This window comes from Mytilus californianus, unplaced genomic scaffold, assembly GCF_021869535.1.
Source record: "Mytilus californianus isolate M0D057914Y unplaced genomic scaffold, xbMytCali1.0.p SCAF_4, whole genome shotgun sequence".
Classification (NCBI taxonomy): domain Eukaryota; kingdom Metazoa; phylum Mollusca; class Bivalvia; order Mytilida; family Mytilidae; genus Mytilus; species Mytilus californianus.
Genome location: NW_026262690.1, coordinates 86,827,992 through 86,844,966, shown reverse-complemented (window position 1 = coordinate 86,844,966; position 16,975 = coordinate 86,827,992). Strand labels below are relative to the sequence as shown.

The window sequence follows — 16,975 nt, the reverse complement described above, 5'->3', positions numbered from 1 at the left end:
ATAAGAAAGTTATTAAAATTTTAAAAACTTTAACCACAGAGTAAATGTGTTGTTTCCTGGCAGAAAATCTAAGTCCATTTAAAAATAAAATAAGGAAAAAATGGATTTATTTTTTTACAAAATTTACTTCTGGATACTATCTTATGATCATGAACAAGCTTCTGTCCAAGTTTGGTAGAAATCCAGGATAGTTTAAGAAAGTTATTAAAATTTCAAAAACTTTAACCACAGAGTGAATATTTGTGGACGCCGCCGACGACAACGACGACGACGATGCTCCGACGGAATGTAGGATCGCTATGTCTCACTTTTTCGACTAAAGTCGAAGGCTCGACAAAAAGGGAGCTTACGTCAATAGATATAAACAATTCACCAAAGTTTCATGAAAACTGCTCAAAGAGTTTTTGAGTTATTGTCCAAAAACTGGAAACGCACCCTTTTTTAATGAAAAAAAATTCGTAAGGGTTCCGCGGAACCCAGTGTCTCGCCTACTTTTTCTGTTAATCGCAGGCTCAACAAAAATGAGGAAGTAAATCAATAAAAATATTCCTCTTGAAACTATCTTTTGATTGTAAGAAGCTTCTGTCCAAGTTTGGTAAAAATCCAGGATAGTTTATGAATCTAATAAATGTTTAAAAACTTTAACTGCAGACTGAATGTAATGTTAACTGGAAGAAAACAAAATTTCCTTCTAGATACTAGCATTTGATCATAAACAAGCTTCTGTCCAAGTTTGGTACAAATCCAAAATAGTATAAGAAAGTTATTAAAATTCTAAAAACTTTAACCACAGAGTGAATGTGTTGTTTCCTGGCAGAAAATCTAAGTCCATTTAAAAGTAAAATACGGAAAAAATGGATTTATTTTTTTACAAAATTTCCTTCTAGATACTAGCTTTTGATCATAAACAAGTTTCTGTCCAAGTTTGGTACAAATCCAAAATAGTATAAGAAAGTTATTAAAATTTTAAAAACTTTAACCACAGAGTGAATGTGTTGTTTCCTGGCAGAAAATCTAAGTCCATTTAAAAGTAAAATAAGGAAAAAATGGATTTATTTTTTTACAAAATTTACTTCTGGATACTATCTTATGATCATAAACAAGCTTCTGTCCAAGTTTGGTACAAACCCAGGATAGTTTAAGAAAGTTATTAAAATTCTAAAAACTTTAACCACAGAGTGAATGTAATATTTCCCGGCAGAAAAACTAAGTCCATTTATAAGTAAAATACGGAAAAAATGGAATTTTATTTTTACAAAATTTACTTCTGGATACTATCTTATGATCATAAACAAGCTTCTGTCCAAGTTTGGTAGAAATCCAAGATAGTTTAAGAAAGTTATTAAAATTTCAAAAACTTTAACCACAGAGTGAATATTTGTGGACGCCGCCGACGACGACGACGGAATTTAGGATCGCTATGTCTCGCTTTTTCGACTAAAGTCGAAGGCTCGACAAAAAACCATAACTCGGAAACGTAAAATATAAAATTCATTAAAATCGAAAGGGAGCTCACATCAATAGATATAAACAAGTCACCAAACTTTCTTGCAAATTGGTAAAAGTGTTTTTTAGATATTGTCTGAAAAGTGTAAAATCACCCTTTTTTAATGAATAAAACCCCATAACTGGTAAACACAAAATCTAAAATTTATAAAAATCCAAAGGGAGCTCCCATCAATAGATATAAACAATTCACCAAAGTTTAATGCAAATTAGATTAAGTGTTATAGTCCAACATGTAGGCGATGGACGGACGGACAGACGGATAACGGTATACCATAATATGTCCCGTAAACGGGTGTTTAAAAATGAAGGAACACAATATTTATTTTCGAATTCAGTTTTGTATTGCTGTTTATAATTTATTGTAAATAGGATCATTTGTAAATGACATTGCCACTCAGATTTGCTTCAAGTTCATATTCCTTTTTTTTAAATGACAGCCTGTTCTTGTTCTAAAAACTGCCATACGGCTCTCTTTGTCATGAACTATTTGCTTAATCCTGTCTGACTTTTCAGCATTAGAAACATGTCATTTATTTCTGACTTATCAATATAGGTAATTACCTTTTCTAACATTTTCTCTAACTCTGTGCTGTGTGATTTCTGTAATTCTAGTCGTTGCTGCTCCATCTCTGATCTCAGTTTAGAAACCTATTAATAAAATTGATTGAAGAAAAATGTCTGAACAAATGATTACATTTCTTAAAAAAAGAAGTCATGTCTGTCCTTATTCTATATTTATCAAATTTTGCAACCCTCAAATCATAAATGAAATTAATATAAAAGCCAAAAAAAAAAGGATGATTAAAACAACAGGTAATTAGATTCCAGGATATCTGTTCACATTTTCAACTTTTCCTTAATATTTTGTAACCTCTTGGGAATTCCCCCTAGAAATGTAATGAAAATCAATGCCTGGCAACCATTTCATTCTTTTTATTATTCAAAAATACGTCTTTAAACCAAGAAATGCTTCCTTTACCTTTTTTTACTTTTCTTACGTTTTTACCTAATCTGTGCATTAATATCCTACACAAACTGGAAGTTATCTTTAAATACTAACATCATAGAAGTATGCACACTGGCATATCTCTTTTCCATTATTTTGAACAATTGATTATATTGCCTTACAAAAAATTTAAATTTCATAAAATGCTATTATTTCAACTATCTGTAACAAAACATCTTTAATTAGTCAAAAAAATTTTAATAACAGTACAAATTTGTAGAAGACAAACCTCTGCCTCATGGTCTCTCTGCATTTTTTGTTTTTCCTCCTCTCTTAACAATCCCAGTTCTACAAGCTGTTGTTTGCGTAGTTGATTAGCTTGTACAACTTCTTCCCTTAATTCCTGGATTTGTTTTTCCATCATATGAATTTTCTGTTAAAAAATTGTGTATGTTAATAGTGTGTTTTAATAATTAATAATGTCAATTTTGATTAAAAACAACCAAAAATTATTATTTTTTTATATATCAGACATCCATGTTTATGTATAAAAAATTTCTTTATAAGTAGTGCCGTCAAATTTCATTATGGAGAAGTATAACAAAAACCAATAGAAATGTGACAGTTTTTAATAGAATAAAAAATGAAATAGATATTTACACATATTTACTGCAATTAACCCATTCTTTTATGATATGATACAAAGCAACTATCAATCAATCAGTGAAATGATAAATATCAATCAATTAACAATATATATAACTTATTACATTGGTTGCAATGAATCACATGTGAAATAAAACTGATAATTTCACTCCTTTAACGTCATACAACAATGGGTGTTGACAATAGGTTGTTGATGACATTGCATCAAAACAACTGAGAATGCGTAGAAAAAGATATAGTTCCATTCATTTTAACCTTTATTTCTATAAAAGTCCATCACGGCCAATAAAGTAAAAAAATAATTAATCCGAAAATCAAAATATCGAAAAAATATTCAACTCGTGACCAAACAACACAGATAATTAGATCATGCGCTATGCATATTCATGAATAAATGTGTTGTTCGGTCACTCGTTGAATATTTTTTCTATATTTAATTAGTTATTTTACCATTAATAATATATAATGCTATAATAATACAAAGAAATAATGCTACCTTTGAGTCTTTATCTTGTTTCTCTTTAAACCTACATTCTACATCGTATACTTCATTTCTATGTTGTTCTTTCATTGTGTCTATTTCTCTGTCATGTTCAGTGAGGACCATTTCTTTCTGTTGATGGAACTCTTTCATGTATTGAGCTTTCTCCTGTTCTAACGACATCTTTAATTCTACTTCCTGTTGGAAAATAAAATACAGTTTTAGAACAATCATTCTGATATGTAAGTATGTGGTCTTGAGAAAATTCTGGTGGATTCACGTTTTTGAATCTATAGTGCAGTGCCTAGATTTTTTTTAGGGGGAAGCTACGCTGTAAAATGCATTTCTTCAATAGATGTAACCTTCCATTCTGTAAGTTCAATTTTTCAGTTGACAAGCTCTACCTTACAATCTTAGTTTTGAGGTCAGTTTATAAAAATTTTTTAGAATCCATTTTCTCTGCCTCTCTACTTCATTTAACTCTATAAAAATATGCTTAAAAGACCAAGATTTTTTTATTACTATTGCATGTACTGTGGATTCGTTATTATTCATTGGGTACCAATTTTCGTGGGTATAGGTGAACAACCAAATTAAATGTTTAACGAAATACAAATTTTCCATAGGCATGTTTGCAGACTTCAGCAAAACCATTAAATCAAATACATGTATCCTCTATGCACAAAAATTGGTACCATCAAAAATAAACAAAATCCACAGTATATGATTATCATAAATAAATGGAGAATGTGTCCATGGGACACAGATGACGCCCCCGCTTCCATATAATGTTATAAAGGGGCATAAGTGGAGAATTGTAAAAGTGACGCTACCCAAAGTCAAACTTCATCTGTGTTTTGTGGTAATAAGCATTGTCTATAAGTTTCATAACATTTGGTTGAAGCAAACTTAAGTGAGAGAATGGAAACCGATTTTGGGACATACGTACGGATGGTGGAATAAAAAGTATTGATATATTTCACTGAAAGACTTACCCTTCTTTCATGCTGGTCTCGTTCATCATCTAACTGTTTCTGGAATTCTCTTGCTTGTTTTTCTCTAACTTGTTTTGATTTGTTCAAATCTGCTTCTACCCTTTCCATCTAAATGAAAAGTAAATTTAAAATCAATTAAATTGTTAATTATTCTAATACTTCTTAACTTATTCAAAAAAATCATATTGGAAGGTTTGGCCCCAGCAAACATATTTAGCCCTGCCACATTCTGTATGTGCCTGTCCCAAGTCAGGAGCATGTAATTCAGAGGTTGTCATTTGTTGCAATATCATTATTTCAACCCTATTTTTTTATTCTTAAATAATATAACCAAACACTTTGAGGCAAGCTTCAATAGTAATTAATAAATTCTAAAATACAACTTTTGTAAAAATTCAAATCGAAGGGAACACATATAAAACATTTATATCAAACTCCAAAAGTCAAATCAAAACAAAACTTTAATAGTCCCTAGAACTAATGCATTATAAATGATTTTTGCTTTTTTTTTTTATTCAGCAAAATAATAGGTTTTTTTTTTAAGAAAGGGGCTTTCTAAACCTTACAATCTTAGAGAAAAAAATGTTAAAGTTTTAATGCTGAGTAGTACCAAAATATTGTACAGTTTTACAAAGTTTGTAAATTTTTATTTACTTGATAAACAATTTTTTTCTGTCTTATTTTGCAAACATGATTGTTTTATCCTAAACAAATGATGTCAGCCCAAACATAGATGGTGTCAGCCCAAACATAGATGAGTATGATAAATATAAAAATAAGGAGATGTGGTATGATTGCCAATGAGACAACTATCCACCAAAGTTCAAATGAAGTGGATGTAAGTAATTATAGGCAACCATTTGACCTTCAACACTAAGAAAATGTTTACAGAACTTTTCATCAATAATCATTTTCCGAAGAAAAACAGACAAAAAATATTATGTTTGCTTATAAATATAAGGTAAATTTGTCATTTGGTAAAACATACCTGTTGTTTCATTTCATCATACATTCTGGTCTGATTTTTCTCTACTTGACCTTTAAAATCGGTCAAGGACTTCTCAGACTGAGCCGCCTGTTGTTTGTTTTGTTCTTGTAGGGATTTTATTTCGTCCTCTTTTTCCCTACAAATTTAGAAAAAAATTATATACAAAATATATAAACCAAATACTTTTTTCCCCCTAAAATGATAACATGATGTTCTAATGTAAAAGGTATGTACATGTATTTCAGACTTACTTGGCTTCATAAATTCACTGGAAAAATTATATAATTATATTATCTATACCATTTCTTTTGCATTCAAATAAATCCTTAGCAAAGCTGTAAATAATAACTTTGATATTGTTGGATTTTCACAAAATACTCTTAATTTCAAAAACATTCTGGCTTAAATTGACGTCAAGCAAAGCATCACCCAAAGTAAGTTTTTGCATGTGAAAAGAAAATCCCCAAATTCACTCCCTATGTGAATTTCTTTTTATAATGTTTGAGGAAAGCAGCATTACATACCCTTAAGTATGATAATCGTATGAATAACCAAATGAGTTTACATAAAAGTTAAGTAACAATATAAGCTTACCTGATTGATTGTTCTAACTTATGAACCTGTTTCTGGTGACTCTGTTCACTATGTTCCATTTCTAGTTTCATAGTTCTGACCTGTAATAAAGGGAGACAAGTTGTAAGCTTTAAATTCTTACCTGTAATAAAGGGAGACAAGTTGTAAACTTTAAGTTTTAACTTGTAATAAAGGCAGAGAAGTTGTAAGCTTTAAGTTCTAACATGTATTAAAGGGAGTCAAGTTGAAAACTTTTAAGTTTTAACATGTTATAAAGGGAGACAACTTGTAAGCTTTGACTGGGAACTGTGTATGGTAATATCATGATGCATAAAAAAAATCGGACCAAGTAAACTTACTTCTTCAAAAACAAAATTTGGTTTAGATACAATAATATTTAACTGTTGCAGAAGACAGTCTTATCTAAGGGTAGTTATGGGAAGTTCAATTTTTGGAGATGGATTATTGGTAATTGATGGTTTTCCATTTGATATTTGTACATTTGATCCATGTCCCAAAATAACAAAAATAATGGCCCATGGCAAGGAGAGATTTTGAACAATCCTTCAAATGGAATAGTCCAAATCCATTGACTGACATCTTTTAATGAAATATCGTGAAAACCATAGGAATTCTTACCTGTTTATCATGTAAGTTTTCAAGATGTATCTTTCCTTGTTGCTGTACTTGTTCCATTTCCTAAAGAAATAAAAATGAAAAATTCTAAATTATATCTCAACATTAAAAAAGTATAACCTTAAACCGGATAAACATAAGAATTTCTGCCTGTACAATCTAACGATGCAAAAACATATATTTTTGGAGAAATAAATTAAGGACTAATTTATACTTTCGAAATAATAACTTTATATAAACTTAAATTATTATATTTTTATCATGCAAGAGGAACTGAAATAAAATATATTTATTTAATCTCTTTATTTCTTTAAAATCCAACATTCAACATATATAATCAATAAATTTTTTAACACCAGAGAACATAATTTGGCAAAAAATAATGTGAAGACCATTCAACGGTCACTTACCAAGTATTAATAAACCCTTAATAGCATTAAATCATAAAATAAACAAAGAAATGCTCCAAAGTTCTATATCATTTTAAATACATTTGGATTCTTAATTGAAGCACTGTGTTTAAAAAAGTCTTAGATATTCAAGACATATAAATCTATGATTCTCGAACAACAACTAGAAAAAAAAACAAAAAAAACTTACCACATTTTTAGTCGCAGTCATGAAATAATATATATTAAAACTTTCAGTAGCTAGAACATCTCGATACATACCCTTATTTGTCTTTGTCTTTGTTCTTCTGCATCTTTCAGTGACCGCTTGAGTTGATCAACTGACTGTTCTAAATCTGATATAGTATCTGTGGCCTGTAAATATCAAATCAATGTACTATAAAACAACTTATTTTCGTGGATACTTTATTTTGTGTAAAGCCCTTTCTTACAAATTTCCATCGATTTATTTTCATGATTTTCAAATTTTCTTGACGTAATTACATAAGGGAAGATCAAAGTTTAACAAATTCGTGAATATTTATATTTGTGTTATTTTTCAACCCACGAGAGTCATGAAAAAAAATCATAGTATAAGCAAACAGGAAGCAGGTATCTGAAAGATTTGAAAAGTGCTCACATGTTATAACTCAACAGTTTCAAGCTGCTGAACAAATATGAATTCATCCTGTTTAGTAGTTTCTCTTTTTTCCTTAAAAGGACACCTTTAACACTGAAAATGCTTACAATTTCCCTAAATATTGATTTAATCTGTATATAGTACAAACTTAAAGACAGTTTTAAATTTTGATAGATTTTAGCTTAGGGAAATACCCAATGGATGCATTTAGAGCATAACGCAGCCAAAAAGGCAAATACTTTAGAAAAACATATTTGTCGCCACATGAATTCTGGTGTTTGCGCTTGAATGCATGATTGGGAAAGATTAAAATAAATACAAAAGAACTAAAGTTTAGTATATTTTATACGGTTATAATATGAATAATTCATTTGGCGAAATAAATTTCTGTAATGTCAGCTTGCCAGGGTTTAACAGAAAAATGTATCAGCAAAAATAATTTGATTTATAGTATTCCAAATTCTCTTCCAACAAGGATTTGACAATCTACATGTTAACATTGAAGCTTATTTCATCCAATGATTCAACTGATCGTACAAACCTTAGCAGAAGATAAGTTATGCTCTTGTTTCATAAACTCCAGACTAGCATCAGTTTTATTCTTTATGGTTCTCATCTCCTGGTTATGAGCTTCTATCATTCTTTGATGTTCTCTGTCCAAATTCTTATGACTGTAAAAAATAGACATTCTTGTTGTACTTTTTCTTATCCAGTAACACATATTTAAGTCTGTCTCTTAAATGTAAAACATCCTAATCTGGTCACAGGTTCTATTGACCTCACAGTTATACTTAATTGGTAGTATGATTACTTTATCTTGTATCAAAATACATTTTTGTTCATCTGTTCTCAACCTCATCTCATCTAATTGAAGTAGACACCCCTGAGATAAGTTGAGTGTGTATCGTGTGAAAAAAACAAAACATGAATAATATTTATTCCTATTTTCCAAGGCATCACATTCTCTTTCTACATGACTGAGAAAATAAAATTGAGAATGGAAATGGGGAATATGTCAAAGAGACAACAACCCCGACCAAAGAGCAGACAACAGCCAAAGGCCACCAATGGGTCTTCAATGCAGCGAGAAAATCCCGCACCCGGAGGTGGTCCTCAGCTAGCCCCTAAAAAAAATTGTGTGCTAGTCCAGTGAAAATGGACGTCACACTAAATTCCAAAACATATAAATGAACTAAAATCAAAAAACATGCTAGACTAACAAAGGCCAGAGGCTCCTGACTTGGGACAGGCGCAAAAATGCGGCGGGGTTAAACATGTTTTGTGAGATCTCAACCCTCCCCCTATACCTCTAGCCAATGTAGAATAAAGAAACACATAGCAATATGCACAGTAAAAACCCATTTTCATCGATTACTGTGAGATGGAAAATTATCATATAGAAAGATACAAGTTAATTTTTTTTAAAGCAAATGTTTTTAAAATAAACGTTTGTAAACCAACAATTGTCTTAACCAAACAAAATCTTTTCTCCCAAAGGCATTCTATATTCTGTGGATTCACATATTTTTGTGGATTCAAATTTTAGTAGATAAAAAAAAAATTGTATTTTTTGTGGATACTTGATTTCGTTGTTTTGCTAGAGTTTATATACAAGCCTATGAGAATTTACGTTTTGTTAAACATTTAAATGTGTAAGTTATCTTTACCCACAGAATCTGCAAAAATTTATGACCAACGAATAATAATGAATCCACTGTAGACAGATTTTAAATGTACTTTGTATATAGCATAAATCATTGAATATCCATGAAATATATTACCTATCCCTCAGATCACTGTAATCAGACGACAGTCTGTCTAGTTTACTCTCAACATCAATCTTTTCTCTCTCTAAATTTGTCTTGGCTTTAGCAGTTTGTTCTGAATCTGCTAACAGTTGGTGGAGTCTACTTTCTAATTCTTTTATTATTGATGTCTGAAAATTAAAATATTTTTGCTAAACTAACAAAGAACAAAAGTGTTGACAAAAATAACAGTATCTCAAAATGGCAGGTGTTAATACTAAAATTGTTGCTAAGAAGGAAGGAACCCTGGTAAATCAAAAAAAAGTCATCTAAGGCAAGGGATTTAATCTGAGCAATATTAAATTCAAAACCTTACAAATATTCAACTAATTGAATAGATTAAATTCAATACAATAATACAATATACTTTATTTTGAAACACTCGGACACATATAGATGTGTAACAAGAGGCAAAATACATAATCAAATTTATGGTTACTATAGAACAACTCAAAACTAACCAGTTCCAAGAAAACTGGTTACCACATGAAAGGTTTTGGTTTTTAAAATTCTATTCATTAGGTGTATAATCAATAATCAACTTACTGTTGATTGAGTCTGTTGACTGTATTCCTTCTCCATTTTTTGTAGTCTTGCGTTGGTGTCATCTAAGATCTCTTGGATATTCTTTGTATGTTGTTTCTGCATTTCAAACTTTTCTTGCTCAAATTCAGTTTGTAAATCTGTTAACTGAAAGTAAAATAAAACTCTAAACATCAAATTTCCTGCAAAAAGGTAAAACATCTTCCTCTTTCAGTAACATAATAAATCAATCATGTTTCCTATGCAATAAGATCAAGAATATAATTTTAAAATAATGACATTTCCTGGTTTTATTTCTAAGTAATACTACTACTGTCCTCAGTCCTATCCCTATATTAACCTTGATATTGAATCTTCAATGCTAAAGTAAGATATCTCTCTTGGTGGGCTTTTCTTAAACTGGATATTCTGACCCTGTGTTGCATCAAAACAGAAAAAACTAATAATTGTTCTTCAAGTTTAAGAACTTGTGAACGGTAGTTATATTAAGGAAGATTAAAAGAAAATAAAATAAATAAAATAAGTTCATGTAGAATATTTTCCATTATTTCTCACTTACAATTTCTACACACAAATGAATTGAAGATGTTACAAAAAACCAACAAATTAAAAACATAATGTAGAAATCATACTTTTCTCTCAAAATCGCTTTTGCGTTTTTCTGTAGTATCTTCCACCATTTTCCGTAATTCAGCAATCTGTTTATCTTTTGTTTCTCTGACATTCTGAGAATCTCTGACAACTGACTGGACTGTAAAACAAATGACAATTCATTTCTGCTCTTTTTTAAAAGTTTTCAGACTTTTAACCTTTCGACAAAATAGTGGTATAAGATATGAAAGATTTTCCATTTTTGTCTATAAGTAACAAGATTGAAGATGCCATGGTTAGAGTGAAGGAAAATAATTTCTATACCAGTAGAATTAATACTCTGACCTTGCACTCAGTAACTAAGAGCATGCTTTGATACAGTTTTATTTAGTATTGGCTTACTTTCAACAAGCATGTCTAAACAAAACAATCATAAGACATATCCATATGTAGGTCATCTTTAGTAAAATTTGTATATTTTATTGTTGAATGAAAGTTGCATGTGTTTTACTTGTACTAGTGTATACCAATATTATTGAATATAAAAGTACATTTCTGAATGATTTTTATTGTATGTTCTTCTCTGTAATTTTTGTTATACCATTAATTGAGAAAAAATAGCAGAGAGTTGAGTACCCAAAACCTTGTTTGACCTTGTCAGATGAAAGTCAGTGCCTGTCTCATGTAATGAAACTTTCCAGTGATTGTCTTTGTTTTCTATTCATAATTTTTTTGTAATTTATTGAAAGAAATATAGTGTTGATTTTTGTTGATCTTAAATTTATTCATAACTTGTCGAAACATTTATCAAGAAAACTCTTTTGACACTTACTTTTTCTTTCCAACTTTGTAATAGTATCTTCTAACTCTTTAGCTTTAGCTCTGTAATTAGCCTTTAATTCTTCAATTTCTGTATTTTTCCTGTCTAGTATCTATAACACAAGAGGACTTACAATAAAACATTTCAATAAGGCTGAACAGCTTTTTGTTTTGATGGTATATATAAAAATAAGAAGTTGTAAAATAATGACCAATGAGACAACTCTCCAAAAGAGACCAAAAGATACAGAAATTAACAACTATAGGTCACCGTACATCCTTCAACAACGGGTAAAACCTAAACTGCATAGTCAGCTATAAAAGGCCCCAAATTAACAAATGTAAAACAATTCAAACGAGAAAACTAACTGCCTGATGTATGTAAAAAACAATGAACGAAATGCCACTGAATTACAGGATGCTGAATTGGGACTGGCAAATAGTTAAACATGTTAGTGGGTGCCCAACCATCCCCCTAATATTGGGATAGTGGTGCAAAATGTTTACTAAAAGCATGGATACTTTTGCATTTTGTATGCACATACTTTTTGTGGGTAATCAAATTTTCACAACGACCGATAAGCTCTTCATTTAAATCAATATTGTATGTTTATTTCTACTAACTATTTGCACAGGGAATATTTTGTGCAATTTGCATGAATATGAAGTCAGCAAAAATATAACAGAGTGAAAATTTTGTCATTTACTGTACTTTACAACTGAAAAATGAAATAAAGTTGAAATAAATCAGGTAACTTAAGCTTACATCTATCATAAACCTTAACATAGGTATAAATATGCATATGAGACTAACCTTTTGAACTGCGACATCATGTCTTTGTTGTAATTTTAATTTTTCTTCATGGAATCTGGCTTCCAGCATTTTGGTCTTCATTTGTATATTCTACAGAAATTAAATGTATCCAAGCTTTCAATTTGGAAGACATTACAAAGAAATATAAATAAGGGTATCAAAAGTAATATTTATAAAATACAAGGACTGTATTCCATATTAACTTGTTGAAAACACAATTTTAAGGTAGCTAGGGTGTCTAAATTTATCATAAATACATCCTAAATATCAAATAAAAATAGTGGGTCATGGGTCTTATTTTCTTGAAAAGTTAAAAAAAAAACAAAAAAAAACTGTCCTATCAAAACTCAATATAATTATCTGCCCTTCATTTTAAAAGGATTTTTTTTTAAATTTTAAATACACTTAATGGTACTTAATTTTTTGATAGTTCAATCTTTGAATTTCAAATTTTAGATCTTTCTGTTGTATATTGAAGGATACTTGGTATAATATTTTTAAATAAAAAAAGTATTTTTGCAACATGACCAGAATGGATGCTCAGAAAAAGACATCCGATCTACCTTAAATTTAACCATAATAAAACTTTCAAAAAAACAACATTTAAAAGATATCGTTTTACCTCCTTTCCATAGTCTTTTGTATGATCATCAAAGAATGTAGTTCCTGTAGTAGCTGAAAATACAAACAAAAGTTTCAAATATAAGTAAAAATAAACAATGATAGAAATATATACATGTTTATGAACTTCATACCAACACAGCTGATATTCTGAAAATAATCGAGTTTGTTGATTTTGATTTATACATAAAAGCTTAAAGTTTACGGAAGTTGTACTCAAAAAATGAGTTTGAATAAAAATTTACGGTTTTATCTTTACACATAAAATACTAATATAAATACATAATAAGAAAATGTTAATGTGTTTATTTACTGATTTATTAATGGGTGTTTAATTTTGAGCAGCATATGAAATCCATAATTTTGTTATAGTCATATGAATATACTATGCCTAAAGATGATATTTTTTTTCTGATTTTAAAGGGCATACCCACTGTGTCCCTAGATGTGCCCCCATAGATGTGCCCCCATTCAATCCCCCATGTTCAGGCTATCTGGACTTATTGTCAAAACTCTAAAATCTATAACAGATCTATAGAATTTATACAAAATTTTCCTAAAAATTTTGTGTCTTGCCTGTGGCTGCAAAAGCTTATCCTGAAGACTGCAAACAACAATTTTTCAGTCAAGCCTAGTATACTTCCAAGAAACCAAAGTCTGTAGCATAGATAAGTAGATCAATAGGTATATTGGAGAAGTTGGTAAACTGATCTTTATACAAAAATTTTATCCACAAAATCCAACTAAAAAATCTTTTGACAATGAACTTACTTCCAAATAGATTGGTCACACCACCAGTTTCATAGCCAGGAGGTGATGGCTGACTTAATTCTTCATCAGAACCCTATAATAAATTAAAATCTATTATAATATGAACAAATTTGAACTATTATTAAGCTAGAAAGTCTTATAACAACAACACTTTAGGGACTGCTGCAGAAAATTTATTGATCAACATGTTATGGTGTCTAGATCCTGATGATAAATTTTTTGCAGCAGTCCCTAAAGTGTTGTTGTTATAAAATTTTCTACATTTTATGTGCTTTATCATAACGACCCTGCATACCCAAGGTATCCACTTCAGGGACTCTACCGTACTACAGATTTACCAGGCGTTGGTTCACTTTCGTTTGTAATTTATTGACATTATGTGTTAACAAATAAACTATAATCTATTTCATACCTTAGCAATGTTCATACAATGTTATGGACATTTCATCATTCGTAATAAAAATCTACATATTCACAGTTTACAACTAGATAGTACTGTTACCATCTCTTTCTATTCCAGAATGTAATCTGAATTTTTTTCCCAAAAGTGCAGTTTTATGATAACTAATAAAGGTTTTGGTAAAATATAGATTAAGTTATTACAGACATATCTTTTTGTTGTGCATCAAAACAGAATTTCATAATTAATGCCACGTTAATCAATTTGATTGCATTGCAACTAAAATGCCATGTTCATTCTTTGACAACTTGTGACCATGCTGTTCAGTTACCTATATCATACCGGTTTGATGTTTCGGTAACAAAACTTATATTGGTCAAGTGTCATGATTATTTATTATAAAGGCATTTCAGAATTGTCCTTCTGTATATCAATTAAAACTAGAAGAACTTCCAGTAAAGTTCAGAAAATGATACTTCTGGCACCTTGGAAAGTCCATAAATTGCTAAGCAAAACCCCAAACATAACTCAGATAAGGAAATAAAACAGGGGTGCAAAAGTACATCACGAGTAAGATCCAGTGAAAGTTTCACAAAATTGAGACACGAGAAGCTGCTGTGAGCTAATTGCAGTTACACTATACACTAAAAGCTAGCTCTAGCTATATTTGTATAATTAGTTATATTGTTAATATCATTTTTGGAGGAAATATGGTTCTAAAATTCAAACAGATTTTTAAATGGAATGTACTATTAATAAAATAAAATAATATCATAGCAAACTGCATGAGGCAGATTGCTAAAAAAATTTGTTACACTGCGTTTACGAAATCTCATATAATGCATAGCCTGAAAATCAAAATCTTAAACTTAAATGTTTGCTTTATATCTCTTCTAAATAATAACACAAAATTTAATTCACAAACACTGAATATCAAATATGAAAATATGAAAATAGCAAGGAAATTTTCCTGAAAAGTATGACTAAGAAAAGAAATATAAGAATGATGATATGAATTAAGGAAAGCAGAAAATGATATATATATAAATGTATGCAAATGTTATGATATATATGTATCTACATTAGTAAAAACGACAAAAATAAATGATCATATATACATCAGTAATAACGATACAGTTTTTTCCAGGATATTGATCCAGCTATATTTTATAATCAAACAACATTACAACATTTTATGACTTGCGTAATAAAAATGCCAAGTCTCTCACTGTGCTCTTACCTTTTTCCTTATTTTATCTTTCTTTTTCTTCTGTTCATCTGATTTAAAACATGCAAGGATCATTTGAAATTACAATTTAAATATGAAATTTTACCTGCTCTTTATAAATTATTTTTAAAGAATTTTCTTTAACACAAAAAAAGAAAACAATAATATATTTAACGTTCAAAGAAAACTACAATTATAGCACTATAAAAGCATCGGAAAAATAAACCGGCAGCAAATCAACTTTTAAATGGACATGCGATTTTCATTCAAGCAGCTTTATAACATTTATTATAAATCTATTATCTGTAATATCATAATATGTTTGTTTGAAATTTCCTTGAAAAACTAAAAACTGCTCTTTCTTTGTGACAAATTATACAACTGAAAAGGCTTAAAATGAAAATATCTGAAAAGCTTTAAGTTCTCATCATAAATGCAATTATTTCCTCCTTGATTAACACAAAAAAAGTTTCCATTCCAAAATTAGTTGATCAACAACATTTCAAATTATCATGCAAAAAAGTATTTTAATCTCTCCCGAAGTTTTAGACTCAAAAACAAATCCCAAACCCATCTGTTTCCTCCCAATTCAAATGAGTACCGCCAAACAAAACCATGCAAGTCACAGGAGACACTCACCCTTTTTTATATAACTACCTTCATCATCAGACATAAAATGGACTCGATCTTGCTGGTGACCTCTACCCAGAAAACTATCATCCTGAAATCATCACCTAGTGTTATATACAATATCTACAGGGAATTGTCTCCCTTCTCATAAAAATGTTTGTAACTGATTTTCTTGTTAGCAGAAAGATCAGTACATGTGTTAACCAATTTTTTATAACAAATCAGTTTTATTTTTTTTAAACTAAGAGCTTTTAAAAAGTTGTTTTTTAAAAAGTTGTTTGCAATTAAATTTAATATTGCTTTTGTAAAACCACCTGTTTCAAGATACCTTCCTTTTTAATATAGCAAGTATAGTTTTATTTGTGTTTTACCAGAACAAAATACTGAATTCAACATCCTCAATTCTAACATACAAGCACTTGAAAAAGTGAAATTAAAATTAACAACTTACAAGGAAAAAGGTTAACACATGTACAAGCTATATTTTATAAAATTCAGGATTAAAGACTATAAAATGTAACATACCACCACAATATATTTTGAATAAAATACTTTTTGGCAAACAAAGTCAACCCATATTAAGCAAATTACTGATCCATCTAAAGATTAGTAAAATGAAATGTCAAAATAGCAGAATGCATGATAGAACAGATGAAGAATGTATGAAAGTAAAAGATGTGAAAAAGAAAGAATGGAATGAGAGAATATGGGTTTAAAAATGAATGAAGAAAAAACAGTAAAATGAATGTTTCTGAATGACTTTTCACATACAATGTATCATTACTTTTAACATTTATTGTACATTTAGAAATTACATGCATATCTACTGAAAAGCAAAACAAAGACATTATATCATTTAACATGCAGAAAACTGTCAAGTAATGTATTTGTTTTGAGTCATACTAATTCCTGAGATATACAGATTTCATG

The 16,975-nt window shown here is 29.6% G+C and overlaps 1 protein-coding gene across 6 annotated transcripts in view; it reads right to left on the bottom strand.

Annotated features, from left to right (window-relative positions):
• LOC127738804 (centrosomal protein of 112 kDa-like) overlaps positions 1-16,975 on the bottom strand; it is a 38,036-nt gene that overhangs the window by 8,059 nt on the left and 13,002 nt on the right. For 4 of the 6 annotated variants that reach the window (XM_052250179.1, XM_052250181.1, XM_052250180.1 and 1 more), the window contains 18 exons: positions 16,055-16,136; positions 15,428-15,465; positions 13,788-13,860; positions 13,018-13,070; positions 12,396-12,485; positions 11,595-11,694; positions 10,804-10,922; positions 10,175-10,318; positions 9,605-9,759; positions 8,365-8,494; positions 7,466-7,558; positions 6,798-6,857; positions 6,180-6,259; positions 5,586-5,721; positions 4,598-4,705; positions 3,618-3,800; positions 2,745-2,888; positions 2,071-2,157 (listed from right to left, as the gene is read on the bottom strand). In XM_052250179.1, coding sequence (XP_052106139.1) covers positions 2,071-2,157; positions 2,745-2,888; positions 3,618-3,800; positions 4,598-4,705; positions 5,586-5,721; positions 6,180-6,259; positions 6,798-6,857; positions 7,466-7,558; positions 8,365-8,494; positions 9,605-9,759; positions 10,175-10,318; positions 10,804-10,922; positions 11,595-11,694; positions 12,396-12,485; positions 13,018-13,070; positions 13,788-13,860; positions 15,428-15,465; positions 16,055-16,136 — 1,875 coding nt within the window. The remainder of the gene's footprint in view (positions 1-2,070; positions 2,158-2,744; positions 2,889-3,617; positions 3,801-4,597; positions 4,706-5,585; positions 5,722-6,179; positions 6,260-6,797; positions 6,858-7,465; positions 7,559-8,364; positions 8,495-9,604; positions 9,760-10,174; positions 10,319-10,803; positions 10,923-11,594; positions 11,695-12,395; positions 12,486-13,017; positions 13,071-13,787; positions 13,861-15,427; positions 15,466-16,054; positions 16,137-16,975) is intronic. The other 2 variants (XM_052250184.1, XM_052250185.1) reach the window with 1 other exon arrangement.